This window comes from Nothobranchius furzeri, chromosome 9 (assembly GCF_043380555.1).
Source record: "Nothobranchius furzeri strain GRZ-AD chromosome 9, NfurGRZ-RIMD1, whole genome shotgun sequence".
Taxonomy (NCBI): domain Eukaryota; kingdom Metazoa; phylum Chordata; class Actinopteri; order Cyprinodontiformes; family Nothobranchiidae; genus Nothobranchius; species Nothobranchius furzeri.
Window position 1 is genome coordinate 41,574,442 of NC_091749.1, and position 22,599 is coordinate 41,597,040.

Below are 22,599 nucleotides of genomic sequence, written 5' to 3' on the forward strand. Positions count from 1 at the left end.
ATGCTTCAAGTAATGGAACACAGGATGACATGGTTTTGAGATGGAAAGACATAGCTGAAACAGCTGATAACTGGCTAAAACTTAAAGCCTGCAGTGTTCAGTTCCAGTAAAATCCTGACAGGTGAAATATCTAAGTTTGTTCTTTTTAGACAAGATCACTTTAAAGAAGTCAAAAGGTGTTAGAATAAAAAGATTCATTTAGACAAAGTTATCATTCAGATAAAGCGGGTAAACACCATGTTCTGTAGTTTCAGATTCACAATAAGGAGTTAAAAGTGTACTGGTAATGAGAGAGCTATCTTACCGGCACAGTGCTTCAGCGTCAAAGTGTCTGGAATGTCTGTGGTCAACAATGACAAGGTCATGATGCTTCTCCGAGAAGCATTCCAGAGCGGACTCAGGTGTGTGTGCCAAGCTGCATCTGTAGTTGGCCTTCTCACATGCCCAGCAGAAGCCATTACTTTGACTGTCTTCTTTGGCAAAAACTAAAAGTACCTGCAAGGGGGAAAAGATGGCTAAGAACACACACGATGATGCAAAATCCACACGTCAGTCAGAATTTCTTTATATTTTATTTCCAAGAAATTTAATCTTTTCTGGGTGTTTATAAAGTTTTTCTTCGGCTGTTTTTCACCCATTTCAGTCCGGTAACTGACGGAGAATGACTGGATCTGATATTAACTACTTTAAAAGACTCCTAAACTCAAGCAATGAACAAGTCTCGTGTCGACCCAACAAATGACTTGGAAGCTGTTTTAATTACATTGTTTGGCACGTTGTTACCAGTGGTTTGTCACAAAGACAAAGTTTGTTCCAATCACTTTATTCAAACCTATAAATACCAAAGATAACACTGTTTCACACACAGAACAGTACTTTAGCACCAAAAAAGTGATTCCCAAAATAAGTATTAGCTGAAAACTTGGCATAAAGTAAACTATCAACAGAAAAATGTTCTGGATTGTTCCTGTTTATAAACACATGATTATCAGATGTTGATCATTCGGTTCATTCTTAAGCTTTTTATTTTGTTTTCTCGTCCACTCATCCATTTTCTATTGAATCCATATGTTTTGTTTTATTTATTTATCAGCAACAGCACTAGCAGAGGATTTGTGGAGACATGGAACTTACCTCTTTCTGACATTTTTTAGTTGATGTAGCTTTAAAGGGGACCTGGGCAGTTTTGGCTTACTTTTAGCACCCCTAGTGTCCGTTTGAAGAACCAAAAACTTAACTTTTCTACTCGCTGTGTAATTGTCTTTTTAACAACTTAATCTAACAGCCGAAATGTCTCCCCAGCCTTCCTTAGTGTCTACAGGAGTGATTCATCACTAAAATAAACAAATCAGCTGTGTTAAAGGGGATACAGCATGCTTTTAAGTAGGGATGCACCGATACAGTATCGGACCGATACCTGCATTGGTAAGAGTTAACCAATACTAGGAACCGATACCAATGCAGTTGCCTGAAAGTGGCTTCACTGTAACTTGTCATTTCTGCTCACCTAAAATTTTAGTTTTGTGATCATTTCTATTAATATATTTTGTTTCTTTTATCTGCCTCACAGTCTTTTCCTGTTGAAAGCAGAGAAGAAAATAAAACCTGTATTACAATTCATTGCATTTTTTTGTGTGGTAGAAGTATCGGTTTCTGTAATCAGTATCGGCGAGTACCCACTTCCAAGTATCGGTATCGCATTGGTTTGGGGAAAAAGTGGCATCGATGCATCCCTACTTTTAAGTTCTTCCATTTAACAAGTAAATCCTTCAGTTGTGGTCCAAATATAGTGAAACGACAGTTCTTGGGTCTGATTTCCTCATTATTGTTGCTGCACAGACCCCTCCTTTACCCCAGTACTGAGGAGAGTCTGAAAATGAGCTGTTTTGGTTCTGTCTCTTTAAATCTGAAGTAAGAGCTGCAAAACTAGTTTAATTATTTTTGCACACCAGGAGATTTAAAATGCACAACACATTGTATTTAAAGACTAAAAAAGGTGGATTTTTTATGAAATGCCTCCTTTAAGGTATGTCAGCCCCCAGCAGAGGAGCCTGCCTGTCTAAAGTTGCAAGTACAGTATTCTGGCCAGAGTGGGGATGGGGGCTGGGTGGCCTTCAAGCCCCCACAATGCGGTGAAAAATTGAAGCAAACCCGGAAATGAAATAAATTGCAGTTCCACCCTCATCCGCTGGGGGATGGTGTCAGAAGGGAGCAAATCCTCATTGACTCCCATGTTAAAAATACCCATTTCACAGCAGAAATAAACATGTTTACAGCCTGGTTCCAAAACATGTTTTTTGTTTAAATGATCTAGTTTACACTCATGACAACTCTGAGGGGGGTGTGAATTTATTTCTCACTCTTTTGTTTAAGTGTATTAAAAGCCTAAAATTCTGTATAATTAATGAGCATCCGATCCACGTGACCGCAGAGCTCTGGGGAAAGGCCTCAGTAGAGCCTCGGCCTCGCCTGATAGCATTTGTTCATTCTTTTTTGGATATTATTTGTGCAATTGTTGGACAAAATGACTTGCTGTGGTATTAATTGCACTAATAGAGCATCCAAGGAGTCTCCATTTTTTTCGGTAAGTAAAATTATATTTATGTATTTTAGGTCACTGCCGCTCTTGCACTAGCTGAGCTTAGATTTTAACATGTACTGTTTAACCATGAAATTTAAATGTAATAGGGTAAAACCCAGTGCATTTAACATAATGCTGCACTTTAGAAAATGGGTTGAAATATAACATGTTGGTGGAGCTGGGTTCCAACTATCGGCTTGTGGAGCTCTCGGGAGACCTCTGTTTTCACCCCCGGTTCTCCCCTCCCAGCAGCTCGGCGCATCTCTGTCTGATCGCAGTTCCTGACTGCTGCGCGGACTGCCGGCTTGTGGAGCTCTGAATGGAAACTGATGTTTTCCACCCGGTTCTCCCCTCCCCACAACTCGGCGCATCTCTGTCTGATCGCGGCTTCTGTGTGCTGTGCGGGCTGCCGGCTTGTGGAGCTCTGGGATGGAAACCTTTCCACCCGGTTCTCCCCAGCGGCAGCTCTGCGCATCTCAGATCACAGCGGCGCTTGTCTGCTGTGCGGCTGCCAGCTTGTGGAGCTCTCAGAGACCTCTGTGTTCCACCCGGTTTTACCCAGCGGTCAGCCCGGCGTATCTCTGATTCAGAAGCTCTGGTGTTGTGCACAGTTAACTCCGGTTGTAGCTAGGTTGCTACCTCCGCTAGCTTAGCTCCCACCTTAGCTTTGGGTTAGCTTCAGGTTAGCTTGTAGCTAGTTCTACCGGGTGTCGTCAGTTGATCCCAGCCTTACAGCCCCACCCTCAGCTTCACCTCTCTTCCCTTTTGTGGAATTGTCTGGGCTTGACGGAACCTGTGACACGGTCAAAATGGCGGTGGTGGCCACCTCCCGTTTGGCCTCAAAAACGTGTTATTGGAGCCTATGGAAACCCATTGTCCAATATCCCTTTAAAGTAAATTAAGTGCTTAATGCTAAACAATTATCAAATATGGTTGGGGTTACCACAATAATCATGTGGCTAAAGTCCTGAAAGTAAGTCAAAAATATCAATCTAACAGCACAAGAAAACTATACATGTACACTCCTCTCACTCAAACTAGCAGATTTAGTCACACATAACGTGCCAAACATGGTGCTTTAACATTTATGAGAGAGAATATAAAGAGGGAACATCAGAACAAAATGATTGTGATTTTGACACCTCAGTGTAACAATGGCTCCGAGGTGTCGTCATTGTTGGATTCATGCTCATTTGCGCTTGTCATCTTAATCAGCCTACATCGTGATCTGGGGCCTCCAGCGGACAGGCCCAGATTGATTAGGCTCAGCTCTTATTCTTGTGCGTCACATGTTTTATTGTCCGCTGCTTTGATCTATGACACAATTAGTCTTGGTGGCCTTGACTGGTTGCAGCCCTCCCACCAGTCTGCCAAGGCCGTGTGGCTGAAAGTGCTGCAGCCACTGTCAAACTGGCTGTTAAGGGTCTGCTTCCTCCCCACCACCATACTTGCATACAACCCCCTTACTTGCGTAAATACCGGACAGGGAGATTTGGGCCCGCCTCCAAGAGCAGCGCTGCACTAAGAGTAGATTCATGAGTCACTCTCACAGACGTCATGTGCAACTGGGTAGCAGGGAAAATCTAAAGCACAGAAAGCATGTTCTGCAGATTAAAGTTTGCCTCAGACCTGTGAGGTTGAGTCAGGACACATAAGCTGTCTCTGCTCAGGAAAACTTCACTGCAAGGACTGATCATTTTTACAGTTTTACCTTTGATTTAAACAGACGATTATTTTGGGTTGAAGAACCAGAACAGAGCCAGCAGAGGGTCCTTCTGTCAGAGAGAGGCGTTTCTAATGCAAACCATATTCCAGAAACTGTACCAACATTTCCCCCACAATCTGCAATAAGTGTACAGGTCATAAATACATCACCTCTGAATCCTGCAGCTATGTTCGGTACGCACAGGGAATTAGATCAGAATTCCACATTGGGATGTTGGTAGAAGAGTCAACATTCCCGCAGAGGCGGAAGAAAGTGTAAGCGCAAGATAATGTCTTTTAGGATATGTCTGAGGGAACTGGACAGATAAATCCAGCTTGGTTTTATAACATGCAGCTGAATTTTACAAAAAAATCCATTGATTTAAAAGCTCTTTGAAGCTAATCCCCCCCCCCAAACAAAGGCTCACAGAACAGAGGCAGGGAAATTAGACAACAGTAAAATGGAGGGTTGTGAGTGACTCAGGCTAGAAAACATCATTGTTGAAAACAGAAAGGACCTGACCAGATCCTGTGAAGTGCAAAAAGAAGAGGAGTAGAGTGGAGGAGGGCATGGCAGGATCAGCTGTGAGTAACAAAAACAGGAAGGGGATATCTCTCTACCTTGTTTCCTTAACAGACCAGACCAGACCAGAGTGCAGTAGACAAGCAGAGTCTGCGCACTTCAGCTGCACATGACCTTAGAGCTGGAGGTGGATCAGACTGATGCATCATCAAATTCAAATGTGGTTTTGTTTTCTTCAGCAGAAGATTCACAACTAATATCTAATGAAACAAGTGTGTTTATGATTCATAGAGAGAAAATGAAGAAAATGTGGCAATTTTCCAAATTGAGGATTTGGTTTTACAGGTTAAATATGGAACAATTTAAAAGCAATATTAAAAAAAAAAACGTATTCTTTCACGGGCATTTAGAGGTGTGCAGAATTAAAGTATAGAATTTACTTTAAAAGCTTCATTTTATTTAAAAAATAATCAAATATTTATTTTGAAGGGCACGACACTGGGTTTATGTTTACATCTACCAGCCAGTAGAGGGCACCATTGCGGGTTGTCAAACAGTCCACTCGGCACAGCGAGACTGGCCCTGTGGAAAATGGCAGACTCAGCAAGTCAAGCTGCTGCTACTGAGCCCAGAAAATGTTATTATCCTTCTCAGAAGAGGAGCGATGATAAAAGATCTAAAACAAGAGTGAGTTTAGGTGGAGCATACAACAGATGGACCCAAAAAAAAAAAAGTCACGTATCGGCAGCAAAGCTGGTATGTCGACGGCTGGAAACCTTGTTCTATTTTTGCAACTACAACCTCCACACACTAGATGTCGCTTTGGAGTTCGTGTTCCATATTCAACCTTTAAGGAAATGCTTTGGTTCTTTTCCCTCCTAGCTTTCTTGTGACTGAAGAGTTATTTAGGGTCTAATGGGGAAAATGGTTTTCTACTGATTTGGAAAGCTAAACGGAAGTCGCAATGGGAATGAAGGACTCTAGGAAACAAAAGCTGACATGGCAATTTTTGGTTGAGTGCAGGTAAAACCAAAGCCAACAAACAATTTACCTGTATAGTGTCAAAATATAAGATTGAACCATTATTGTTACATTGACCATCTCTGATAAAAATTATTTTGGTTTCTGCAGCAAACGCATAAAACAAGGATTAACCCATTTGTATCCCATCATTCTTGAAAGGCCAAGAAAATTCCTAATTCCAGCTTTAACACAGGCCAAAAAAACCCAGCCTGAACAAACCTCTGAAGGCCAAAGAATGTCCAGTCTGCAGTGACAACACTGCTGATCCTCCGTCCTGCTTTTCCATAACATGCATTGTTCATTATATATGTTCTTGGTCTTAATTATTTGGCCCATTGCCTTAGAAATGCAATGCAGGAACAGTCCAGGGGTCTCATTTATCAAACATTGCGTAGAATCCTTACTAAAACCGTACTTAAGCTCAGCAAAAAAAAAAATTTACTTGTGCCAAGTAGGTTTGTGATATATCAAACATGGAGTACGCACAGCTGAACGCAATCTCCGCTTCATAAATCAGAGACTAACAAGAAAGGTTCTCAGCTGCTTTTTAGTCACATCCCGCCCTCACCACGCCCACTTACTGCCATAAATAGTCAATGCAAAGTGCCTTGTGGATCTCATGCATATACATAAGCCGGCTTGTTGCAGCATTTCGATCACGACCACAGATCAAGGAAGCGCTATTTCACAAGCAGAAGTTGAGGTACTTGTGGGTGAGGTGGAGAAATGAAAGGAAGTGCTTTTGCAAAACAAATAAGAGAAAATCCACGGAGTGGCACAGCGTTGCTGAAGCCGTCAATGTTGTGAATTCAGAGAGATCTGTGGCGGAAATGAAAAAATGGTCCAATCGGGATTCGATCCCCAGACTCCCAGGTGATAGTCACGCACACTAACCAGTCAGCCAAACAGAGATCTTCCTTATCCGGGTAGCCAGGGCGCATGTTCAATCGGGTCACAGTGACAGGACACAAACTGTCACAGACGCATGACATTCTGTCTCAATCTGTCCCCCTGCTGATATCCTGCATTCCGTATTCTGCGCTTCAGGCTGTGTGTGTGCACACGCATGTGTGTGTGAGTGTACACGTGCATGTGCGCGCGCGTGTGTGTGCATGTGGGGGGTCTTCTTTGTGAAAATGAAGCGGTGCAAGTGGTAACGCTGCAGGATTTTATAATTTTATCCTTCTCAGCAGCAGCACTGCAGGTGCTCTCCATGTCCAACATGTGCGTTAGCCAGGTCCTTAGTCAACTTAAAGTTGCGCACATTTTTCCGCTAAGTTTTCTTTCGTAAATCCCAAAGTTTGCGTGGAAAGTTGCTAATGCAGTTTTCTGACCCCGTTTTGTGCGTAAGCAATCTTGATAAATGAGGCCCCAGCTCTTCTCATCCTTTTGCATAAGAATTTTTGCTTTTTTATTTTTCAATTTCTTACAAAGTTGATGCATTTTTAAAAAGACTAAATCAAATTGAAAGAAACTCCATCATGGTTAGCTCTTAATTTCCAAAATCCTAAAAGGTGTGGACACAACCTTCACACTGGACTGAGCATCACTCAATCAGATGTTTGGTATTGTTTTACAGTACCTGAAGGGGGTCTTTAAATAACTTCATTGGTCCAAATTGCACCTCGGTTAACGTGGTCTGCAAGACAACAAGAATGAAAAAAGATTAGGGGGAAAAACCATTAACAACGGTGATATTAACACCCAAACAGGCTTTACCATCATGAGTTCAATGAAAGAAAGAAACTTTTCTTTTTGGCTGTTTTGTATGAAGCGATCTAAAACATCCAGATTTTGCATGTTCTACTGATTTGGTATTATTTAGATGGAACAACTATATGGGATTTCAGAGGGCTTCATGAAAACAACTCATCAACAATCAGACACAAAGCCGATTAAAAATATACAGATAAGCTCTATCCGATTTTATACAGAAATAAGGCAATGCATTAATTTCTGAAACTTACTATATACAATAATATCTGGCTATGGTGAAGAAATAAACCTGGGAAAAGCACATTTAACCCTAAAATAATTCAAATAAGTACATTCTGTCTGATATCGTACATTGTCTACGGTCCCTTTTGTGTTGTGTTCTCTACTAGCGTTGTTTTGTCTTGATGTTTACTGATAGTAATAATTGTTTTCATATTGCATTCATCATGAATTGAAAATAATACTGGAATAAGTTCCAGATCCACCTCTAATACATTTATTCTCATCAGTTACCCTAACCCAATTACTTCTTTATACAGCCAAAACAACTTCACATCACAAAGTATAATGAACAAATCAAATGATTAAAGTTTTGGGGTGAATAAAAATTAAATCAGACAAAAGCAGAACTTTGTCAACAAACAAGTTGAACTACTTAAAAAACATTAAGAAAATTAAAAGTGAAATGGCAAACTGTAACTTATTAAGCCCCATCTTCATGGGCATACTCTTTTCTGCCTGCAAATAATTTTACCTCCTTACTGCTAAATGCAACCAAGCTCAGGGGTTAGTAACCATAGCAACCAAGCCCCTTGCGGACCGCCATCCCTCCAGAATTCCTCCTCTCTGTAAACAATCTACACATGTGAGGGGGAATACAGAGAGGAATTTCAGAGCGTGCCGTGCTGCAGTAAATCAGTTCTTGCTAAATGGTAAGCATTCAGAAAGCTCCACGAAACAACAAAGAGGGAGAGAGAGGAAAAAACGGCTGATTAGCCTACGGATGGAGCCAAACTGACGTCATCACCACACTGGGCTGTTTGTTGGAATGGTTCAAAAACAACGAGTATGGAATCGGGATGGCTTTAAGCTGATGATTTTGGATCATCTGATGTTCTACAAACTTAGTGGCATGACAGCATCATGCTTTCAGGAGAATCAGCACACGTGTTACTGTGAACAGCTGTCAAAGGGCAAATAACTTGTGAAAAGTCACAAATCAATTTGCCTTCAATGCAGTTGGACTAACAAGATCATCATTTCATCTCAATGATGCTGAATGCATCTAAGGCAAGAGCACCACAGAGTGTACCACACTCTGTCTTCATAAAGGAAGATGTCACTCTGAACGAACACACACACACACACACACACACACACACACACACACACACATGCATGTGCACACACCAAGCTCCATCAGACTACAAGCATTTAAGCACAACATACAGTTAACACAAACTGGAACAAATCATTCTGCTGAGCATTTGCATCCCACAAATATCACGCTGGCACTCAACCAGAGACACACAAAGCAGGCAAAGTGAGTGAACAAGTAGGCCACGCAGGCGAGCTGCACGGACATGGTGTGTGTGCCTACGTAATCACGTCCTGCCCTCTTGCTGCATGCTGCAGTGTTGTACCAGTCACTCCAGGACTGCCCTCTGTGAGTGGGGTTGTGTGTACACACAACCACTTGTTAATAAACAACAAGTTTGTCAAGCAAAGGGTACAGAGTGTATGAAGCTGAGGCCTGGAGAAAATCTATTATTTAAATGGAAACTGTTTATTTTGTCTAAATTGTATATAATGCAGTCTTTATTTAATCATTCATAACATCAAAGTAAATGATACTTTAGTATTTTAAAGTAAAAATAAAGTGTGTTTATATTAGAGAGAACAATTTTATTTATCTCCTTGACTTTACTGCTGGATGCTTGTTATGTCAATTTATTTATAAAGCACTTTTAAACCAACAAAGCTGCACGAAAGTGCTGCACAACAAACATCAAGGTAATACTAGTAAACTCAGTCAAGAACAAGAAACACAAAGATGCATATGATGGCTTCCAGACTACACGAGAGGTAATGCCTACTTCATACTTCAGAAAGCAACACTGATTTTTATAATAAATGTTTGTTTTCTTATTTTAATTCGGAATTGCATTTCATAGTTAACAGGATGTGGAAAAACTGGAAAACATAGAAAAAAATATTTCATTTAATACAATTATAAATAGTCCTTGAGAGGGGTTGGACACTCTCCTTTGCTGGAGTTGCTCCGGGTGAGAGGTGGAGGGCTGGGGTTGGATTTTTGTTAGCCCCAAGACTCTCTGCCTGTGTGTTGGGGTTTACCTCGGGGGACGAGAGGGGAGCTTCCCTGCGCCTTCGGGTCGGGGAACGGGTCCTGACTGTTGTTTGTGCTTATGGACCAAATATCAGTTCAGAGTACCCACCCTTTTTGGAGTCCCTGGGACGAGTGGTAGATAGTGCTCCATCGGGGACTCCATTGTCCTGCTGGGGGACTTCAATGGTCATGTGGGCAATGACAGCTTGACCTGGAGGGGTGTGATTGGGAGGAACGGCCCGCCTGATCTGAACTCGAGTGGTGTTTTGTTATTGGACTTCTGTGCAAGCCGCAGTTTGGCCATAACGAACACCATGCTCGAACATAAGGATGCCCATCGGTACACTTGGTACCAGGGCAGCCTATAGGTCGCAGGTCGATGATAGACTTTGTAGTCGTATCAACTGACCTGCAGCCGTATGTTTTGGACACTCGAGTGAAGAGAGGAGCAGAGCTGTCAACTGATCACCACCTGGTGGTGAGTTGGATCAGATGGCAGGGGAAGATGCCACGTAGACCTGGCAGACACAAACGCATAGTGAGGGTCTGCTGGGAACGCCTGGCAGAAGAACCTGTTAAGACGGTCTTCAACTCCCACCTCTGGCAGAGCTTTGACCGCGTTCCGAGAGCAGTGGGGGACATAGACTCCGAGTGGGCCTTGTTCCACTCTGCGATTGTTGAGGCGGCTGTTGCTAGCTGTGGTCGCAGGGTGGCCGGTGCCAGTCATGGTGGCAACCCCCGTACCTGCTGGTGGACACAAGAGGTTCGGGGAGCCGTCAGGCTGAAGAAGGAGGCCTACAGGGCATGGCTGGTCTGTGGGTCTCCGGAGGCATCAGACAGGTACCATATGGCCAAGCGGGGTGCAGCAGTGGCAGTTGCCGAGGCAAAATCTCGAGCGTGGGAGGAGTATCGTGAGGCCATAGAGAAAGACTATCGATCGGCTCCAAAGAAGTTCTGGCAAACTGTCCGGCGCCTCAGGAGAGGAAGGCAGCAACTCGCTCACACTGTTTACAGTGGGGATGGGGAGCTGCTGATGTCAACTGGGGCTATAGTCAGACGGTGGAAGGAATAGTTTGAGAAGCTCCTCAATCCCACCTATGCGCATTCCGAGGAGGAACCAGAGCCGGGGGACCTGGGGAAGGACTGTCCAATCTCGGGGGCAGAAGTTGCTGAGGTAGTCAAACAACTACACAGCAGCGGAGCCCCGGGGGTGGATGAGGTTCGTCCTGGGTGTCTCAAGGCTATGGATGTTGTAGTGCTGTTATGGTTGACACATCTCTGCAACATTGCGTGGTCATCGGGGGTGGTTCCTGTGGACTGGCAGACTGGGGTGGTGGTCCCCATCTTTAAGAAGGGTGACCTGAGGGTGTGTTCCAACTATAGGGGGATCACACTCCTCAGCCTCCCTGGAAAGGTCTACTCCAAGGTACTGGAGAGGAGGGTCCAATCGATAGTTGAATCTCGGATTGAGGAGGAGCAATGTGGTTTTCGTCCTGGCCGTGGAACGGTGGACCAGCTCTTTACCCTTGCAAGGGTGATGAGGGGGCATGGGAGTTTGCCCAACCAATCCACATGTGTTTTGTGGATTTGGAGAAGGCTTATGACCGTGTCCCCAGGGGCACCCTGTGGGGGACGCTCCAGGAGTATGGGGTGGGTGGCTTTCTGTTAAGGGCCATTCAGTCCCTTTACCAGAGGAGCGTGAGTTTGGTCCGCATAGCCGGTAGTAAGTCAGACCTGTTCCCGGTGAGGAGTGGGCTCCGCCAGGGCTGCCCTTTGTCACCGGTTCTGTTCATTACCTTTATGGACAGGATTTCTAGGCACAGCCGTGGTGTGGAGTGTGTCAAATTTGGTGGCAAGAGAATCTCGTCTCTGCTTTTTGCGGATGATGTGGTCCTCCTAGCTTCATCCAGCTCTGACCTTCAGCTCTTGCTGGGTAGGTTCGCGGCCGAGTGTGAAGTGGCTGGGATGAGGATCAGCACCTCCAAATCTGAGACCATGGTTCTCGACCGGAAAAGGGTGGCTTGCCAACTCCTGGTCGGGGGAGAGGTCCTACCTCAAGTGGAGGAGTTTAAGTATCTCGGGGTCTTGTTCATGAGTGAGGGTGGGAGGGATCGGGAGATCGACAGGCGGATTGGTTCGGCATCTGCAGTGATGCGAACGCTGAGCCGATCTGTGGTGGTGAAGAGAGAGCTGAGCCAGAAAGCCAGGCTCTTGATTTACCGGTCGATCTACGTCCCAATCCTCACCTATGTCATGAGCGTTGGGTAATGACTGAAAGAACAAGATCGCGGATACAAGCGGCCAAAATGAGTTTCCTCCGTAGGGTGGTCGGGCTCAGCCTTAGAGATAGGATGAGGAGCTCGGACATTTGGGAGGTACTCGGAGTAGAACCGCTGCTCCTCCGGATCGAAAAGAGCCAGTTGAGGTGGTTTGGGCATCTGGTCAGGATGCCTCCTGGACGCCTCCCCTGGGAGGTGTTTCGGGCATGTCCTGCCGGCAGGAGGCCCCTGGGTCAACCCAGGACACGTTGGAGAGGTTACATCTCCAATCTGGTCCGGGAACGCCTTGGGGTCCTGCCAGAGGAGCTGGTGGAGAAGGCCAGGGAGAGGACAGTCTGGAGCTCCCTAGTTGGGATGCTGCCCCCGCGACCCGGACCCGGATAAGCGGAGGAAGACGACGACGACAATTATAAATAAAGAAATTAGGGATGCTCAGTTTTTTTATCGATATCTGATATATCGATATTGTCGACTTTTAATTTCCGATACTGATATAAACAGATACCGATATATGCTGTGTCCCTCTCATAAAATAAATAAATAAATAAATAAAATAGGTTATAAACATCACATTTCCCGCGTCATGCATGCTTACATTTTAATCATCTTCTGTTCAAAATGAAAACTACTTTAATTTAAGTCAGTAAAAGGAAAAGTGCCATATTTCTTTTGTCTCCAACAGCTGTTGGATCTCATTCTCCATAAGCGTGACTAGCCTGACCTGCCAGATGCCAGGATACTAAATAAAAAGATAAAAATATGTTCAAAATTAGTGAATTCTTTTTATTGTGATAAAAAATAATAAATAAATAATGTAAGGAAAGGGAGAGAGAAAATGAATAGGAAAGAGGGAAATCAGTGGATCCCGGGAAAGGCGTAATAAGAACAGAATAAGGAGAGGGTGATGAAGGTCATACCAAAACCAGCTTGAACAAGTGAGTTTTCAGCTGCTTTTTAAAGGAGACCACTGAGTCCACTGATCTCAGGCTCCGGGGCAGGGAGCTTCAGAGTCTGGGGGCCACAGCAGCAAATGATCTGTCACCTTTGGTCTTTAGCCTGGTTCGCTGCACAACTAGTAGGCTTTGGTCAATGGACCTCAGGGACCTGCTGGGGGTGTAGGGACTGAGAAGATCACCAATGTATGATGGTGCTTGTCCATGTAAGGCCCTAAAGACCAGAACCAGGATCTTGAAATGAACCATGAAGTTAAGTGGCAGCGAGTGAAGCTGGAGGAGAGGTGGGGTGATGTGGCTATGTTTGGAGGACTTGGTCAGAAGCTGAGCACAGGCATTCCGAACCACCTGTAGACAGTTCAGGGAGGTTCTGCTCAGACACGTGAAAAGAGAGTTGCAGTAGTCTAAGCGTGAGGAGATTGTTATATCCTTCTATATAACTTACTGTAAGGATGAGTCACCAGTTAGTGGAACAAGCTGTACTTTTTAATAAGTTGACTGCGGAAGAATACACTGTATCAGAGTGCACATACACCACACTTGGTGTTCTTACATTTGTACATAAAATAGTACCACCTAACAGCGCACTAATATTTCTGAATACATAACAGTTCCTCCCTTCTAATTTTGAAGTTTAACTCTTGACTTTAAACAACCAAAACATTCAAGGTAGGTGTTTTATCTAGTAAATGTACTTTCCTTCTTAATTGAACTGGAAATCTCTAATTTCAGTCTCTGAGGTGCCTTGCGATTTCTCTCAGGATAACGTTGGCCTGACTGATCAGAGTCAGTGTTAGTGTTCTGTGTAGGAGGTTCAGTTGATTGAACATCAGTGGTTTCACTTGAGCTCTGAACCTCGAGTGGTTTCCCATAGAGACCCTCTTCCAACTCTTGAGATGTAACTGTGGTCTCAGATTGTTCTGGAACCATATGTGTTTCTCCATCGGGAACCTGATCAACATGGTGACGCCAGACTAAACTGGGTCCAACATCAATGGTGTATGATAGCGGCCCAGTCTGTGACAGAATCGTGCCAGGCTGCCATTTTTGATTTGGCCCTCTGTAGTCTCTGGCAAGGACCTTTTGTCTGATATTGAAAGATCTGGTCTTGTTTCTTTTCCTTTCCATCACTGCAGCTTGTATGTCTGTGACGTCTTTGCAAATATCTGGTTTGATCAGATCCAACCGGGATCTTAGATTTCGTCCCATGAAGAGCATTGCCGGTGTGTCTAGTTGTTGCATTAGTGGTGTTCCTGTAAGCCAGCAAGAAGTTGGACTGGATGAAACGTTCAGCTTGTCCGTTAGTTGCCGGGAGATGGGGAGCTGATGTAACCTGCCATACTACATTGCTCTTAAGGAAGTACTGAAACTCCTCTCCTGTAAATTGACGTCCACTGTCACTTACAAGCGGTTGTGGTAGACCTGTGTGTGCAAACAGTGATCGAAGGCAGTTGATTGTGCTGGCGGCAGTTGCTTGCTTGACTGGAAATATTTCTGGCCATTTAGAGTGAGCATCAACCACAATTAAAAACATTTAATCCATGAATGGTCCAGCATAGTCCACATGGATGCGCTGCCATGGCGCGGATGGCCACTCCCACATGTGTGCCGGTGCTGTTTGAGGTGGGCATAACGTCTGCTGACAACCAGTGCAGGATTTAGCCATGTTTTCTATTTCATAGTCAATGCCTGGCCACCAAACATAGCTTCTAGCAAGACTTTTCATCTTAACGCCCAAATGCCCCTCATGCAGCGAATCCAGCACCTGCGCACGTAGTGTGGACAGCAGGGTGACCCGGGTGCCCCACATGATACAGCCTTGGCAGACAGAGTTGCTCCTTTCTGGTGGAGTATGCAGAGAACTGATTGTCGTTGCTGGATGGCCAGCCATTCACAGTAAAATCATAAACTTTGGACAAAATTGTGTCACGGCTCATTTCCCTTTTTACTTGAGCACTGGTGACAGGCAGTGGTTCCATTTGTGTCACGTGAAACACAGTTGCTGGATCAGCTGTTTCCTCCATGGTTTGTTGTTGTGGGAGGCGTGAAAGTCCATCTTTGTCCCTTTAAATTCAATGGTGTAGGTGCGTGCACCTAGAAAACAAAGCCCATCACTGTAACCGAGCCGCAGCCATGGTCGGAATGCCTTTTTCTGGGTGAAAGATGGTCACCAGTGGTCGGTGGTCTGTGATCAGGGTGAAGTGTCTTCCGTACAAATACTGATTAAACTTTTTCACTCCCCACACCAAACTGAGCGCTTCTCTGTCTATCTGCGCATAGTTGCGTTCAGCGACCGAGAGGCAAAGGCGATTGGTCGCATTCTGTGGGATAGCACAGTGCCAATGCCATATGGAGATGCGTCACAGGCGAGATGAAGGGGCAGCTTTGGGTCATAGTGTGTTAGCACTTCTGATGTTATGAGCTGCTTGGCACCCTTGAATGCCTCTTCACATTCTTTCGTCCATTTCCATTTCACATTTTGTTGTAACAATGAGTTCAGAAGATGTAGGATTGTAGAAAGGTTCGGTAAGAACTTGTGATAATTTATTAAGCCCAAAAATGAGCGTAGTTGACTCACATTTTTGGGTTCTGGTGCCATCAGGACTGCTTCCACTTTGTCCTTGGTTTTGTGGAGTCCGTGCCTGTCGATCTTGTGTCCACAATACTCAATGGCATCCTGAAAGAACTCACGTTTATTTTTATTAACTCTCAGTCTATATTTTTCTAACCTAACTAAAACAGCTGTTAAGATTTGCCAAATGGGTCTCCTCATCAACACCAGTGACAATGATGTCATCCAGGAAACACTGTGTTCCTGGAATGTCCTGTAGAACCTGGTCGATGGCACGTTGCCACACTGCTTGGAGCACTGGCGATACCAAAAACCAGTCTGTTGTACTGATGAAGACCTCTGTGGGTATTTATCACCAGATATTTCTTGGACAATTCCTCTACTTCTATCTGGAGATAAGCCTGGGCAAGGTCGATTTTTGTTAAGTGTTTTCCACCAGCCACAGCTGTGAATATGTCTTCGATGCGAGGGAGTGGATACTGGTCCACATGGAGGACTGGGTTCACTGAAACTTTGAAATCACCACAAATTCGCACACTGTCACTCGTCTTCTTGCTTACTGGTACTATCGTTGTAGCCCAGTCTGACCATTCCACTTAAGTGAGTATTCCTTGTTCCTCCAACTTCTGCAGTTCAGCCTCTACTTTGGGGCGCACGACATATGATACTGGTCATGCTTTGTGGAAAATTGGTTTTGTATTGTCCTCTACTGCGATGTGTGCTTTAATGTTTTTCAAAGTGCCAATCCTTTCTTTAAACACTTGGGCATGTTTATCCAGAATGTGTTTTAGTTTGTCATTCACAGAGTGTGTGTCCAGTCCTTGTGCCAGTTTAATGGTTTTAATTTCTTTCCAGTTGAGACGGACGTGTTTCAACCAATCGCGACCAAACAATGGCACACCTCTCTTTTTCAGAACATAAAGTTCCAAATTGCATTTGCTGTCCTCATGTTCCACTTCAACATTTAATTTTCCCAATGGAGTAATTCTCTCACCTGTGTATGTTTTCAGTTTTACTGTGGTGTGTTTTAAATTCAGGTTGGGAAATTTACCTCTGTAATCTTCATATGAGATCAGTGAGGGCGCAGACCCAGTGTCCAGTTCCGTCGGTAACTCAACCCCTTGTACCTTTGGTGTGATCCATTTTGCATCACTATTCCTCTCTGGCAGTGTATACAGGTCAAGGCAAGCCAAATCTGCTTGTGAGTCACTGGAGTCTGTTTAATTTATTTCTTGCAGCTTTTTGTCTCTTTTCCACATTTTGTTTTTTTTCTTTTTATCATACTACTTTGATTTGCACATTTTCTGTATATGTCCTCTTATTACAGTTCAGGCATTCCTTATCCTTGAACCAGTAATTAGCGGCATCGTGTGACTTTTTTGCCACATCTGAAGCATGTCTGTGACTGTGACTTAGTGCTTCCCTGCGCATGCATTCTATTTATAGAACACGGCTCCGTGTGTTTCCTCTGGAGTTCACCCGCATCTTTTGCCGCTGTCTCCATAGATATGATGATTTCTAATGCACGGTGTAAGGTGAGATTGTCCTCCGTGAGTAGTCATTTCTGCGTGCTTTCATTATGCATGCCACAGACAAAACGGTCTCTCGGCGCATCAGACAACCCTTCTCAGCCGCCGGAGCTCAGCTATGTACTCTGATGTGGATTCGGTTTTTAATTGATTACAATTGTGGAATCGGAATCGCTCAGCTATAATCAGTGGTTTGGGCTGGAAATGTTTTTGGAGCACTTCCGTGATCTCTTTGAAACTTTTTTCAGCTGGTTTGACCAGTGTGATGAGGCTGCGCAGCAGGTTGTAAGTTTTTGCTCCCATCGCACTCAGTAACATGGCCACTTTTCGTTCATCCTCCACTTTATTGGCCAGACTGTACTGTTCAACCCTTTCAACATATATTGTCCAATCTTCTGAGTGGTTATCAAAAATGTCCATTTGTCCGACACCTCACGACATTTTATCGCTGTCTTTATAAAAGTATCTCCGTACTCACATCCTCTCGGTGGTTTGGCTAGCTGGCAGGTGCGTTAGCATCCACGCGGAGAGTTGGACTTTTCTTCCTTATATTTACTCTTCCACATCTGTACGTCTTTCATACAAGGAGTTCCCTTCTCTGTCGTCCATTGTGCACCGAGAATACATTTAATCCTTGTCGCCAATTTGTTATATCCTTCTATATAACTTACCGTAAGGATGAGTCACCAGTTAGTGGAACAAGCTGTACTTTTTAATAAGGTGACTGTGGAGGAATACACTGTATCAGAGTGCACATACACCACACTTGGGTGTTCTTACATTTGTACATAAAATAGTACCAGCTAACAGCGCACTATTTCTGAATACATAACAGAGACGAAGGTGTGGATAATAATCTCAAGTTCAGAGCGGGACAGAATGGGACTCAGCTTTGCAATGTTCCTGAGATGGAAGAAGGAAGAGTGAACAAGAGAACTAACATGAGAATCCAGAGCCACAGCAAACTGCTTTAGAAGCCATCTTGGCTGTTTATGAGAAACTGAGCATTGTGGTGTGTGACGTACGCTGCTCAGCACTGATTGGTTCGGATATTATTCTCAGGGGGTAGGGTTATTTCAATGGGATCGTTACTAGTCCCTTTGCTTGGCATGGCTGGCCAGGTTAAAGCTTGATGCTATTAGTTATGTTTTTTTCTGTATATGGCAGTTTTGCTGATAAAACATTTATAAACCACCAAATCGTTCCCCAGCGCAGCCACAGCTCACTGCTCCCCATGGGGATGGGTCAAATGAGGAGATGTAATTTCAACACTGTGTGATGATGACTAATGGGACTTTAAAGATCTTTAGATAAGAAAAGCAAGGCTTGGGTAAAGATTCTTGTTTTAAAGGGTGGTCACTACAAAGGACAATGTCTACTTGTGCCAAATAAACTGCAATATTTTAACAACTTTACCTTAGATCCGTCACAATGATGCTTCCAGTGTAAAGTAGGGGTTAGATGTATAATGTGTGTATGGTATGTAAAGCTGTGTCATTAAAAGACTGAAAACCGATAGATATTTTCTGAAATTAAACTTTAATGCCAAAAACAGCTGATATTAATGATATACTGATAATATCTGACATCCCTAAAAAAATAAAGTTATTTTAAAAGAGAAGTCCAAATGCAGAAAATAATATCCAGTTATAAAAAAGAGATTTTGTCAAAAATCTGTAACTGGAATTATTTTAACTAAAGAAATCTTGTATTTGGTAAAACCAAACTAATTTATGTAAATAAAAATATAATGGGGAGATTAAATGCACCAATTCTGAATTAAATTACATTGGTGTCCTGACACTGGTACATGTCAAACATAAAACTTTGAAAATACAAGACAAAAAACTAACTGAAATCCCTCTGACAATGATGTAAATATCAACTTCAGAATTTTTTTTTAGAAATTTCCTTCCTGTAAATATAACAATGCTTTTGCTTTTTAAAAAGATACATAAAATCTGTAAGAAATCTATTAAATACAATTCATTCAGAGATCTTACTTCCATTAAAAAGCAAACCAAGATTTCTGTGCTGAATATGTAGATCAGTGTTTTCAGTATTTGGATCAGTAGCCTTATAGACAGACACACACAGTCTGTACTTTTACTTTTGACACTAGTCTGGTCTAAATCAGAATAGTACTTGGCACAGAGTGAACTCAGAGCCTTCGGGGTCTCTGATGTTCATGCAAGGATAGTTACCTGCTTAGCACTGCTTCAGTCTTCATTGTAAACAAAACAAAAATAAAAAGCACATTCTTGGAAGCATGTTGATTAAAAAAAAGTTCCTTGGAAATGTTTTAAAGGGTCATGTAATATCACATCTATCATGTTGGTTGTTCAGGTCGATATGACCATATCTAAGCCGATGTTCAGCAGTGTTCAGAGCAGTCGCCAGTCGTCTGATGCTCTCAGAGCTCCAAGTCGATTTCCACCGTAACGTTGCCTCTGACCCTATATCCTGCTCCTTGTACATCCGGCCCTATGGATCTCCTCCTCCAGCTCGTCTCAAACCAACAAACACACACCACACACACAGTTGGAGAGTGGCTTTCCACTAAAAAGAAAAACAGGAAATTGAATGACATTGTTCGGTGGGCCGACGTCAGCATTGAGATATAGAAGGAGCAAACAGCTTCCTCCTTTCTGGTGTTGGGATGAGGATGCAGGGAATCTTGGGATGCTTTTTAGGAACACTTGTCATGTAACAAAACTCCAGATCTTTTTTGACACATCTGACTAACATGACCTTTCTTTGAGCACTCCCCTGACACCCATTAGTTTATGTTCAGTCCCTACTTCACACATCTCTGCACGTGGTTGTGTAGAAAACCATAAGCTCAGCTGATAGTCAAGCAAACATCAGACTAGATCCCCCCCCCCAAAACAAGTGTTCTCACAGCTTGGGGTAGGAGGCCTTGCATGTGTGTGTTTTCAGTTTAAAAATGTGAATCAAATAGAGATGAATCAATGTTCTTGATTAGGTGTGATTAAGGTCAGCGGTCCCAGCCACAGGTGTGAGTGCACACTGTGTCCCAGACAGGCAGGCAGACAGTCACACACCAGCTCTCACACACACTGAGCTAAGTGATGAGCTAAATGGCACAAAGCAACACATCAGTCTCAGCACACGCTGAGCCACTCAGATATTACTGCTGGCTTCGCATGCTGTGTATGTTACCTCAAAGAGAATAATTCACTTTCATGTGTGGCCAATTGATCTTTTCTAGAATAAATAGATCTGTGCTAAACTTCAAAAATGATGCATCAAACCTTAAAACGAACATAATATGTAAAGCGTTGTTTTCTTTGCTTTATTTGGGCATCTGAGTTTACCATCAAAAATTTGAAACACATTTTTTACATTGATTTTGTGTGAGTGCAACATGTGCTTTAAACATTCAGCTGGCTGCTCTTCTGTGCAGCAGCTTTTACCATCAAATTAAAAACGGAATAGATAAAACGTCCCCGGCTTTGTTCAAATTTACATATATAGAAATACAATGTCACCTTTTTATTGGCCTTTTACAATCATTCACACTCATTCACATGCTGATGATGTGCTACCTCATAGCCACAGTTGCCCTGGGGAACAGCAACACAAACGAGGCGGCCTATTGACCTCCTGTTCCATCTTTCCCACCTTCGTGAACAACACCCCTAGACACTGAAGCTCCTTCACTTAAGGCAGAACCTCGCCCATGACCCAGAGAAGGTATTCTACCTTTTTTCAAACTCAAGACCATGATCTGGGATTCGGAGGAGCTGGTTCTCATCCCAGCTACTGTAAACCACTCTTATAGTTGGAGATTACGGTCCGATGATGCCAGCTAGGACCACATCATCTGCAAAAAGCAGAGACCTGATCCTTAGGCCACCAAAACAGATCTCCTCGGCACCTTGGCTGTGCCCAGAAATCCTGTCCATAAAAGTTATCAACAGAATCTGTGACAAAGGGCAGCCGTAGTGAAGTTCAACTCTCACTGGGGAATGAGCCCAACTTAGTGCTGGCAGTGCAGATAAGCTCTGGCACTGGTCATACAGGGACCTAACAGCTTGCATCAAGGGGCCTGGTACCTCATGCTTCCAGAGTACTCCAGAGAGGACTGCCTGACTGACACAGTAGAACACATTCTCCAAGTCCACAAAACACATGTATGAACTCCCACACACCCCTCAGAACCCTGCTAAAGGTATAGAGCTGGTGCAGTGTCCCACAGCCAAGATGAAAACCAAATTGTGAGTTCTGAATCAGAGATTCAACGATTTGGCAGACCCTCCTCTCCAGAGCCATGACTAGACCTTACCAGGGAGGCTCACTGACCGACTAACTGAGATGCAAATATAATGAAAATTTCTATTGTACATAAAAAAAAAATCATTATCAGAGTTCATGTGACTGTGTTTCTGTTTGTATACATGTTGCTTCCTATACTTGTACTCAGTAACAATTATATTGTTTTTTGCCAAATCAAAAACATTTAAAGGCGGAATATGAACACGAACACCAAAGCGACATCTAGTGTGCGGAGGTTGTAGTTGCAAAAATAGAACAAGGTCTCCAGCCGTCGGGATGCCAGGTTTGCTCTCGATACGTGAAATGTTTTTTTTGGGTCCATCTAGGCTTCACCTGAACTCACTCTGGTATTTAGTAGTAGTAGTAGTAGTAGTAGTAGTAGTAGTAGTAGTATTCTTTATTCAGGATTCTTAATCCAATTCACAGAAGCAGAAAAAACATTGCACAGGTAAGATAAATTGAAATGAGCACGACACACTAAAGTACAAGAGACAAATAATCATGAAAAACAGAAACAAGAGACAATAACAGCAGTAGTTTGTAAATAAAGTATAAATTATTGTAACTCCCTGTAATCTAAAAAAGAAAAAGACTGTTATACCAGTGTTTCCATATCTTTGACTGGCAGTGTATTGCATTGACACAGGCAATGGTTAGAAGAAAAAAAATCCCATTTTTAGAATTGTTCAGCCTACAAATACACTTCTTAAGACAGCTTTTAGGGTGCTCACCTTCGTATTTACTTAAGTCTCAATTGCATTCATCCATTTAGGCTTCCTCAGTAGCAAACACAGAGCATCATCATAAGCAACCTGCAGCCTTCACATACTACATTACTTATAGTTAGTCCATAGGTGGGCCATGTACAGCGGTGTACAATAAGCCTTACACAAGGTTAGCTTTACTTTATCAGAACAAGGCCCAAATTTATGAGTGAGTGTATTTCCCTGAGCATATAACATAAGGCACTGCCTATACATGTCATCATCATCTGTCATGTCCACTGTGATAATATGACCAAGATATCGGACTTTCTTGGTGACACTAATAACTGAGTTTGAATGATAAAAATC

The 22,599-nt window shown here is 43.3% G+C and overlaps 1 protein-coding gene across 2 annotated transcripts in view; it reads right to left on the minus strand.

Moving 5' to 3' along the window:
- pde8a (phosphodiesterase 8A) overlaps window positions 1–22,599 on the minus strand; it is a 94,592-nt gene that overhangs the window by 24,594 nt on the left and 47,399 nt on the right. For both annotated transcript variants that reach the window (XM_015953532.3, XM_015953531.3), the window contains exons 2-3: window positions 7,414–7,470; window positions 305–495 (exon numbers count right to left, since the gene is read on the minus strand). In XM_015953532.3, coding sequence (XP_015809018.1) covers window positions 305–495; window positions 7,414–7,470 — 248 coding nt within the window. The remainder of the gene's footprint in view (window positions 1–304; window positions 496–7,413; window positions 7,471–22,599) is intronic.